Source organism: Sciurus carolinensis, chromosome 8 (genome assembly GCF_902686445.1).
Source record: "Sciurus carolinensis chromosome 8, mSciCar1.2, whole genome shotgun sequence".
NCBI lineage: Eukaryota > Metazoa > Chordata > Mammalia > Rodentia > Sciuridae > Sciurus > Sciurus carolinensis.
The window spans coordinates 4,643,311-4,653,906 of NC_062220.1; the positions used below are offsets into that span (position 1 = coordinate 4,643,311).

Genomic DNA, 10,596 nt, shown 5'->3' on the forward strand with positions numbered 1-10,596 from the left:
GCAAATGATGGGTATAAAGGAGGAGAAATAATAGAAAATTAAAGTGAAGGGCTGGGACTGTAGCTCAGTGGTAGGGCCCTCGCCTAGCACACGTGAGGCACTGGGTTGGATCCTTGGCACCACATAAAAGTAAATAAATAAAATAAAGGTATCGAGAATCACAGCCTCTGGGATAGGAGTCCTCTGGGGACAAGGGTCGAGCTTTTGGCAACAAACTTGGCAATCCAGGTGGAACCCAAGAACAGCCCCAACTCAGGCTTTCTTGGACAAGCCTGGTTCTCCAAGAAACCCCATTTCCATGCTGAAGATTCAAGGTGCCGGCAAACTTGTTGAGAGCCAACTGCAGGGAGTTAGGAGATGGGTGACTTTTCCTCCAGTCAAACCAAAGGAACTATTCCTTACAGGTTGCTCCATCATGGTCCACTTGGAGAAAAAGGAAACTGAATTCATTAAAGTCATGACACCCTTGAGAATTTGGCAGCCACTGCGAAGGGATCTTTAAGGAAGCCTAAAGAGAAGAATGAGGCTGGGGAGCGCTGAGCCGCGCGTGGTGCCCTGCGCTGCCCAGACTAGCGGACAATACAGTCAGGATGGCTAAAGGTGACCCCAAGAAACCAAAGTGCAAGATGTCTGCTTATGCCTTCTTTGTGCAGACTTGCAGGGAAGAACACAAGAAGAAAAATCCAGAAGTCCCTGTCAATTTTGCAGAATTTTCCAAGAAGTGCTCTGAGAGGTGGAAGACAATGTCTGGGAAGGAGAAATCTAAATTTGATGAAATGGCAAAGGCGGATAAAGTGCACTATGATCGGGAAATGAAGGATTATGGACCAGCTAAGGGAGGCAAGAAGAAAAAGGACCCTAATGCCCCCAAAAGACTCCCGTCTGGATTCTTCCTGTTCTGTTCAGAATTCTGCCCCAAGATCAAGTCCACAAATCCTGGTATCTCCATTGGAGATGTGGCCAAAAAGCTGGGTGAGATGTGGAATAACTTAAGTGACAGTGAAAAGCAGCCATACATCACTAAGGCTGCAAAGCTGAAGGAGAAATATGAGAAGGATGTTGCTGACTATAAGTCTAAAGGAAAGTTTGATGGCGCAAAGGGTCCTGCTAAAGTTCCCTGGAAAAAAGTAGAAGAGGAGGAGGAAGAAGAGGAGGAGGAGGAGGAGGAGGAGGATGAATAAAAAACTTTATCTGTCTCCTTGTGAATACCTTAGAGTAGGGGAGCGCCGTGATTGACACATCTCATTTTAGATGTGTCTGTTTCTCTCATTAGGTTCAGTTACAGAATTTGATCACGATCATATTGTAGTCTCTCAAAGTGCTCTAGAAATTGTCAGTGGTTTACATGAAGTGGCCCTGGGTGTCCAGAGCACCCTGAAACTGTATCAAAGTTGTACACATTTCCAAACATTTTTAAAATGAAAAGGCACTCTCGTGTTCTCCTCACTCTGTGCACTTTGCTGTTGGTGTGACAAGGCATTTGAAGATGTTTCTGGCCTTTTTTTTTTAATTTGTAAGGTGGTGTTAACTATATGATTATTGGCTAGAAATCCTCAGTTATCGACTGTACATATCTATAGTCTGTAAAAATAACAAACAACCAAAAAAACTCTTGATGCTCCTTGCTGGCGTTGAGGCTGTGGGGGAAGATGCCTTTTGGAGGGGCCATAGCTCAGGGCGTGCACTGTGAGGCTGGACCTGTTGACACTGCCGTGGGCATCCATTTAGCTTCAGGTTGTCTTGTTTTTGTATATAGTGATATAGCATTCTGCTGCCTTTCTTAGTTGTGGAAAAGGGGGGTCAGCTGGCATGAGAAGTGTTTGAATTTTTTTTAGTTAAGTACAGTAGATTTTAAACTTTGTTTTCAAACAAACTGTAGAACTCTTCATTGTCAGCAAAGAGCCACTGCATCAATGAAAGTTCAAGAACCTTCCGTACTTAAATACAATTTGCAATGTTATTTTTTGTATGTTTAGAATGCTGAAATGTTTTTAAAGTTAAATAAACAGTATTACATTAAAAAAATAAATAAATAAAGGTATCGTGTCCATCTGCAATTAAAAAAAAATTTAAAGAAAGAAAAATAAAGTGAAGGGGAAAAAGAGAAGAAAAGATAATTTGGATATTAATAGAAGAAGAAAGGAAAGCAAGAGAAATAAACAAAATCAAAATAAGCAAACCAAAAACCCTAATCATCAAAAGACAAGTCAAGGAAAAATAACTACATTTTTTAAGTGCTAAAAAATAAGGGGGAAAATGTCCACAAACAAATCAGCACAGCAAGAACACCCAAAAAGGGGGGCAGGGGATTCTTAATGAAAAATGAAAGAAACACCTCCACTTCTCCTCTGAGGTGGTCACCACAGCCAGTGAGGATGGATGGTCATTGTCGATGCTCAGCTGCCTTTCTTCCTGTTTCTTCTTGGGCTGTGGAGAGCGTGGGGGACAAGGGCTGAGGGTTGTTGAGCCCGTCCTCTTGATGTTTCTCCTGAGCTGACGGCCGGAGTGCCTGACTGAAGCTGGTTGAAATAGCGCTCAGCTTCCCTTCTCACCGGTGTGCGGTGTGGAGTGAGAAGTACCGTCGAGTGGAGTTTTGTCTGCACAGGTCAGACAGTGCTCTCCCAGGGGCTGGGCTTAAATCTAATCAGGCCTTGGGGTTTGGTTGAATGGCATCTGCTCTGGAGCAATTGGATCCACACACCCCAGAGCCTGGCAGATGTAAGCTCTGCTAGGAGTCTGGACCTCGGCAGCCTCCCAGGAATTCTAGTCAGGGAGCCCAGGAGCCGATCGACTCAGTCCCCGAGTGTAGTCATGCCCACCTGTTCAGATCCCTGACCCACTTCAGCAGGTCATGTGAGCTTCCTCCAAGGAGAAGTGAGTTGGGCTCCCCTTTGCTTTTCCAACCTGGATTCCCCTGGGTATAACCCTCTCGTGCCTGTTTCAATCTCATTCTGCTAGATACGCCCTAGGTCACATGGCAGGTGCTTGCTGGGACAGTACGGCAGTGTCTGCTCCGATCTCCGTGTTCCCACGGCAGCGCAGTCACCTCAAGGTGGCTCCAGCTCAGCTCTGATGGCCAGCTGAGAAACAGCACTTCCCAAGCACCGTGCACAGTGCCGCCTCTGGATCGCTGAGCTCAGGCTGCTTTTCTGGTCTCAGGTTTTTCTGCACCAAATCTCTCCATTGTGCTTCTCTATGTTCTCCCTCCCTCTGTGTTGAACCAGCACTGTTACTGGGCTGCCACCGGCTTGGCCTAATATACTCTCTTCTTTGTTCAATGCACCTGAATTTCTGAGTCTCTAAGACACAATAACTATCCAATATTGAATTTTAGTGAAATCCCTCTTTTACCCTCGTTACTGAGAAGCAGTACTCCCATTGCTTAAATCCCAAGCCACAGAGTAACTAGGAATTCAGCTTCCTCAACTCCACCATCTTGAATCCCTGCAACAGGTTGATTTTTTGAGTTAACATTTCAAGTCTGCTATGCTGTGATCTCCTAGCTTGCACCGTGTATTAATCTGCTTGGAATGCTATAACAAAACAACAAACTTATTTTCTCACAGTCCTAAATGTTAGAAGTCCCACCTCAAAGTGCTGGCCCACCTTGTTCTCAGCGAGGACTCTCTTCCTGACTTGCAGGGGAAGCCTTACACTGTATCATCACATGGCTTTCCCTGTGCACACGGGGAGAGAGACCTCTGATGCTTCCTCCTCTTCTGATAAGGACACCAGTTCTGTGGGATCAGGGCCCCAGCCTTGCAGCCCCACTTAAACTTTATTACCTCCTGATGGGCTCCATCTCCAAATACTGTCACACTGAGGGTTAAGGCTTCAACGTGTGAACTTGAGGAAGGACAACCCAGTCCCTAAAACCCAGCTCCTGATGAGCAGTGTACTATAAGGCTGTTTCCCTGAAAGCAACGTGTCTTTATTTCTCTGATTGCCTCTAAGATTTCTCTTTGTCTTTGGCTTTCAGCAGTTTGAATATGCCATTAGGGTATAGGGCGTGGGGTTTGTACACTTCCTGATTTTCTCAGAGCTTCTTGGATCTGTGATTTGGTTCCTATCATTAGTTTTGGGAAATTCTCAGCCATCATCCCTTCAAAAATTTCTTGTGTCCCATTTTCTCTCTCTTCTCCTCTTGAGATTCTATTTACACATATTTTATGCCTCTTCCTACGGTCCCATGTCTCGAGTGCTCTGCTGTTTTCTCATTCTGTTTTCTCTCTGCCTTGCTTCAGGCAGCTTCTGCTGCCCTGTGTTGAGTGCTGCTGACCTTTGCCATGGCTGGGCCTGGCCGGCTGGCCTGCCCCCAGAGCATCTCTGATTCTCTCCTGCAGTTCCCAGCTCTCTGTGAGAAGACCTACCTGCTCGCACACGCTGGCCGCATTTTCCCCTGGAGCCTGGAACATGGTAGCCACAGCTCTTTTAAACACCCTATCTGACAGTTCCAACATCTGGGCTGTGTCTGAATCTGTCTGTTGCTTTGTTTCATAGTCTATCTTGTTTTTTCTTGTTTCTTTATACCTCATATTTTTTGTTGAAAGTCATAGAGCGTGTATAGAGAGTGGAGAATAGAAAGTGGTTCTTATACCGGGAGTGGCCCTCTCTTCCCTTGCTGGGCCTTCAGAGTGGGGGCAGGGTTTGGTTAGCCTACTCGAGCGTTCGGCAGACTTGGGTTTATTGTCACGTGACTGCCTCGGTACACCACAGACTTCAAACCCCTGGCACTTCCCCATGTTCAGGGTCAGGACTGGGCGGCCAGAAGTCTGCTGTGCTGGCAGCTCAGAGAGGGTTTCCTCCATGCCCTTTCCGCATCCCAGTTTTGCTTGTTACCTAAAGATTGCTAGCTGGGAGGGAGGGTGTGTCCTCTGCTGCTCTGACTCAGGCTGCATCTGAGGCAGGACTATGTCCCTGCATCTTGGGAGGGGGCCTTCCCAGTAACCCTGCCCTGCTCCCAGTGGCTGGGGTCTCTAATGGTTCGAGCCCAGGACTTATTCCTACCCCTCCATTGGGCAAGAGAGTTCTTTCTGGGTCCATCCCCAGGTGCAGTGTTCCGAGGGTGCTGGGCTTGCTGCTTTCTCTCTGTGGCTTCTGGTCCACAGGGGAGGTGGGTGGGGAGGATCCAGGGCTCCGCATCTTTCCTGCGGCTCTGCTTCTCTTGGGGCTGCATGGTGAGGCAGGTTTTCTTAAGACTCTCCATCCTCATCTTCCTGTGAGCACCCCATGGGGTCCGTGGGACACTCCATGAGAGGGCACAGTTCCCCGAGGCTCCCAAGGGCTTTATGGCCCCATGTGGGCTCACACCAGGCTGTAAGGGTTCACTAGAAATTTAAGCTAGTTTCTTCAGGCCTCCTCATCCGGCGCCTGGCAGCCTCTCCAAGGCAGCTCGTGCTCATGTGGCCCTGCTCCTCAGGTATTCCTGGCTTCCTTTCCATCTCAGGCCAGTTGCTTGCCCTGTGGTGTCGGCTTCCTGACGAATTCAAGCAACACTGGCGACAGACCATGGATCAACACTGCTGCTGTTGTAAAGATAGGAGCAACGTTCTTCCCAGTTCTCCATACCCCAGCGAAAGCTGGAAAAGCCTCCATGAAGATTACTATTCAAGAAAGAATCACCTTCATCGCAACTAATAAGAGTAAAGATATGGCAAAAACTCAGGTGACTGTCAAAAGGGAAAGCATCAAATGAAGGCGGTTTATCTTACTCTGGAAAACTAGCCCGTGCGGAAAAGATGAAGACAGAGCTCTACCCACTGGCAGAGAAGCCACGCTGTACAATAAAATAAAACAGAACTCAGGAAGTGTGGCACCAGCCTGCTCAGGGGAAAGAAGAATTCTATGTAGGTACCTGATCGTGTCGATTTGTATGCACACAGAAAAACATCCACGAGGAAATAGTCTGAAATATTAACATTCCACTCAGCTCTGCCACATAACGCTCGTCTTGAAAACACAGGTCCTTGCAGTGTGTCTGGTATATTAGGGGACGTTTTCAGCATAACAAGAATTTTTCATTTGCTTATGTTGCGATTTTTGTCCACAAGAAATGCTAAATGCATGCAGAAGTCTGCCCCCAGCTCGGCTGAGCACCAGGGAGCACGTAAAACACACCCTCGAGACCCTCCTGGCTGCTCAGTCACCTGAGTGTCCAGAGCGCCCTGGGCCCACCTGCTGCTCTGACCCGGGTGACCCCCAGCACCACCTCGCCATCTTCACAAGCTCAGGCTTCTCTGATACCCAGAACGCTTTCACGGTCAAGTGCCAGGGTGATTGTACATTTCGCCTCTCAGAACCACTCAGTGTGCACAGGGGTGCTACTCTCTGGACTAGGTGCTGGTATTTCTTTACCATGTCATGAACAGTTATTTCTCATCCCATTTTTTCATAAGCTCTGTGGCTTTTATCGCATGGGTATCTTCAAATGGTAATTTTTAGGAAAACCTGAGTCATGTTAGAGCCAAATGGACTATATGGATTCTGGGAGTGATCGGGGGATTCGACAAGCATCTAACATTTTTATTTCACACATTCATGTTAAAGAGCAAAATGAAAAACAAGCCAAAAAAAGCTGAAGAACAAGGAGCAAAGAGAGAAGCCTTGAAGTGTCCTCACTGGGACTCCACCTACAGGGACAGGCCTGGTGCCCCAGAGGAGTGTCACACGGCCCTGTGACTCTGGAGAACTCCCTGGGTCTGGATGATGGTGGGCAGGATCCTCCTCAGAGCCTGACCACACTCATCAGCATGCTAACGGCGCTGTGCAGATCTCCAGCAGAGAAGCCTGTCACTGAATAACCTGGAGTTTCTAGAACACACGGGACAAGAAACTCTTGGTCGATGGATCATGACACGGCGCTCAGCAAAGTCTACCATCTACCCTCGCGTTATTAATCGAATGAAGGAAAATCTGAAAGACAGCAAGAGTGCCCTTAGGTGGGATTAGAAGGGAAGTCGGGAAGCAGGAAGGACACCCCAGGAGGATGGTTCCAGACAGCACGCTCGGGATTCTTTTCTGCTGGCTTTCCAGAACCTGTGGTCTGGCTCACTGGACCACAGAGCAAGAGACAGCTCCCCCTGCATCTGCCTCGGGCTGGCACAGTTCCTGAGGAGCAGCTTTCAGTGAGTCTGTGGCTCAGGGTCCCTGTACATGCTTCTTTGACCTGGAACTCCAAGGTCACCTCCTCTGTCAATTAACTTGAAAGAATTCTTTTTCCAGCTTTAGTGAAGTGTGATTGACAAATGAAAATCGCATACGTGTAGCAGGTACCAGGTGACGTTTTGATGTGTGTAGACACCATGAGGCGATCACCACAATCCAGCCTTGACGGCAGTCCCCTCACAGAGTGGCCCTTCTGTGCACTTGTGGTGAGAACATTGGCAATCTACCCTCTTAGCAAACTCCAAGTGCACAATACAGTATTGTCGACTGTGGGCACCCCGCTGGACATTAGATCACCAGAACTTTCTCTTCTAGGCCTGAAATGTGATTCGGACCCCTGCAAAGGTGCCCCTGTCACCAGCATCTCCGCGTTTCCTGCATGAATTTCAAGTGACGAGCTCCCTGTAGTTCAGTTACACACTTCCATAAACTGATGGGCCGGTTCTTCCTAACACTGCATGAAATGATCGGCCCTGGTAAGCAAGCTCGAAGCAGAAGCCTTTTTAAAGACGCCTGGGTTGAGGGCCGGGGTGGCGTGAGCCAGGTCACCTCGCGGCAGCCCTTGCTCAGGAGCACAGCAGCGTCTTCTCTCAAGGGACCCAACAAGCCAAGCTGGCCACCAGTCGGCGCTCCAGCAAGTGTCCCCAGCCCCAGGTGGAAACTGGCCAGGGCACCAGCACCTCACAGCCCACAACTGAAACGGAGGGGCTCCTTCTCTGTGCCCTCGGCTTAGGGACTCAGGTGTCTGGAGTCAGCCCTTCTCCAAGGGAAAGTGTCCTGAAAAGACCATTTAAGCCTAAGTAACTTCCAGCAGCCTCCAATGCTCTGAAGCCCTTCCCAAACTGGAGAGGTGAGAGGGAACTCCGTGCTCAGAAGCCCACGGGAAGATTTGCTGGCACGTTGAGGTCAGCACTGGGGAAACGTGGCTCGAGCGCGACACTGCAGAAAGAAACAGCCCAAAGGCTCACGTCCCGGTTTCTCAGGCTCTGACCCGGCAGATCTTTCTCAGTGTGGCAGGTCCCACCAACCTGAAGGCACCAGAAGACACTGCTGAGCAGACAACTGTCCTTCTGTGCCTGCTGCACAGACCCCGGCGGAGCGGGCGCCCAGCAGGTGCTGAGCGAACACTGGCCATGCTCTCACGAGTTGTCCCTTGTTCTAAGGAGGCGACGAGCCCCTGTCCCTGGCATCGTGATAAAAGCTGGCTAGAGTAGAACCAGCCTCACCCAAAGAGCAAGTCAGGTCAGAGCGAGGGCTCGGCTCGGAGCAGTTTCCAATCCATCTCCTTGTTCCACGAGACATCCTCTGTCACGGCCGCACAAAAGAAGCAGTTATAGGTCCTTGTCACCAGCACATACTCTGATGTCATTCACACCGGGTGATCCCAGCTCTGCCCTTTGTGGTGACCTCAGGTGGTCATGTGAGCCCTCCAGCCTGTGTCCGCACCCTCTGGGTTGTGGTGGCAGGGAGAGGGCTATGCGTGGGAGTGCGGAGGAGGCCACCAGCTGTCATCAAAGGCACCAAGCTATGGGTAGAGTCAGCGGCGCCCCCAGGCCTCAGCACGCGGTGTCCCCAATGGTGCTGAGACACCGCCACCCATCACGCCATGTCCCAGAAAAGGTGCCCCAGATCACTGCCATCTTATAATTATTAATTATTTGCAAGGTACTAGGACATTGTTCTGAATTATAAATATTATTTTGAATTTTTACAATAATCCTGTGATAAAAGTTTCACCATAATCCTCGTTTTACGGGTGAAGAAATCTGAAAACCGACTGAGTCATTTTCCCGCTGCTTATCTGCACGGCTGACGGCGCAGAGTCCAGGCCCAGGCTACCTGGATGTGGGCCTGGCCCTCATGCTGGGCCGCTCCCCAGGGACGTCAGACACTCCCACTGATCTGCTAAATTACCCCACGCACAGAAGACATTCCAATTTTATTTTAATTACTAAGAAGAAGGGGGAAGTATATTATTCCCCGGCACCAATCAGACCATTAAAAAAAAATCCATCTGTCTGCCTCAATCCAGTCTGAAATGAGCAAGAAGAAATTCAAGCACTCAAAATGTGCAATTGCCAATAATTCTACATGACTTAGGAAAGCCTACAGCTGAAAATAATGTTTGAATCCAATCCTCATTTACAAAGGGATGAATTAACTCCCTCCAGGCTGCAGCAGAACTTAAAGTTCCCTAGTTGTCCTGGTATTTTTCAATCTGTTCAAACTGAAAACCTGCAAGAGACTGATTGCAAACATCTTACTGCAGTGACATCTAACTGCATCCTAGGAGTGGCGGCTTCCTTGCCTCCCTCCTCAGTCACAGAGCCGTGTCAGAGCGGGGCCAAGGAGGGAGGTCAGGTGTCCTGCAGCTGGACAGAAAGAGGCTCCTGAAACACCGCAGGGCCAGGCATCGTGGTCCTTGGAACTCACGTGCAGGGATCTTACAGATGCTGCAGCCAGGAGAGTGAAGGGGAGCACAGGTCAGGTCGTGGGGACCCACAGCCAAGAAGAGGGAGGAACAGAACCACAGCCCCAGTGCAACCTCCAGAGACTCCATCAGAGTCCTTCAGGTTGGAACCTGCAGTCAGCAGAGTCTCGTTCACCCGTCAAGAACTGTGCAGTCAACATGCCTGAGAGCCAAGCACGGCAAGTCACTGGGAGGAAAGGGGAGAAAGTCAGCGAGGAAAACTGAACTCCTGGAAGGTGGTTCAAAACTGCAGGGGGGTTGGACGGGTAGACAGGCCAATGCCCACGCCCACAGAGGGCTTAGCCTGGAGCCAAGCATGGACGGCGTTCTGCAAACGTCAGTTATTGTCACTATTACTTTCTTTAAATAAAGCTACCTGAGGAGATCACCAGGACGGAGTCCTCTATAGACGAAGAGTCTGAGGCAGAATGATTCAATGCACCCCAAATCACCCAAATAGAAAGTGGCAGGAACTGCAGGAACCTGTCCCATTGCCTCCTTGTCCCAGGCTCCTCCTTCTTTTAATCACTGACCAGGGGGCCTCTGAGCCCCTCATCCAGAACCATAAGTCCAGCCTCCAACTGCAAGCAGCCTCCTGCAGATCCTGCAATGCTGTCCCTCCCACTCACCCTGAAGAGCCTGTGAATGAAGGAAGGAACCCGTGACCGCTCCAAGGGACGTGAGAGCCCCTCACCTCTCGGCCCCGGCCAGCCCACCCCGCTGAGGTTCTGGCTATGACTGTGGCAGGATGCAGAACACAGGGTCAGAGGTCTGACTCCAGGAGAAGCCAGATGCCCAAAATCCTAGAAGGCAGTCCCTGAAATTTAAATGTCAGCAAATTTAAATGTCGCCTTGTATGTTAGAGATTGCACATACCAAACATCACCAGCTAGAACCCAAGAATTGTGTCTACTTAACTGAACAGACTTCACCTGGAGCAAGCATCTCTGTTTCTGTTGGTG

General features: G+C 49.5%; 1 protein-coding gene across 1 annotated transcript; it reads left to right on the forward strand.

The window, feature by feature from the left end:
* The first annotated feature begins 584 nt into the window (after positions 1 to 584).
* On the forward strand, positions 585 to 1,181 carry LOC124991783 (high mobility group protein B3-like). Its single transcript, XM_047562568.1, has one exon. It carries the CDS (start codon positions 591 to 593, stop codon positions 1,179 to 1,181), a length of 591 nt encoding a protein of 196 aa, XP_047418524.1. The 5' UTR covers positions 585 to 590.
* The last annotated feature ends 9,415 nt before the right edge of the window (positions 1,182 to 10,596 follow it).

Bases quoted from the DNA above. Each gene is read 5' to 3' on its own strand.
- LOC124991783 (XM_047562568.1), top strand. From the start codon at position 591: ATGGCTAAAGGTGACCCCAAGAAACCAAAGTGCAAGATGTCTGCTTAT.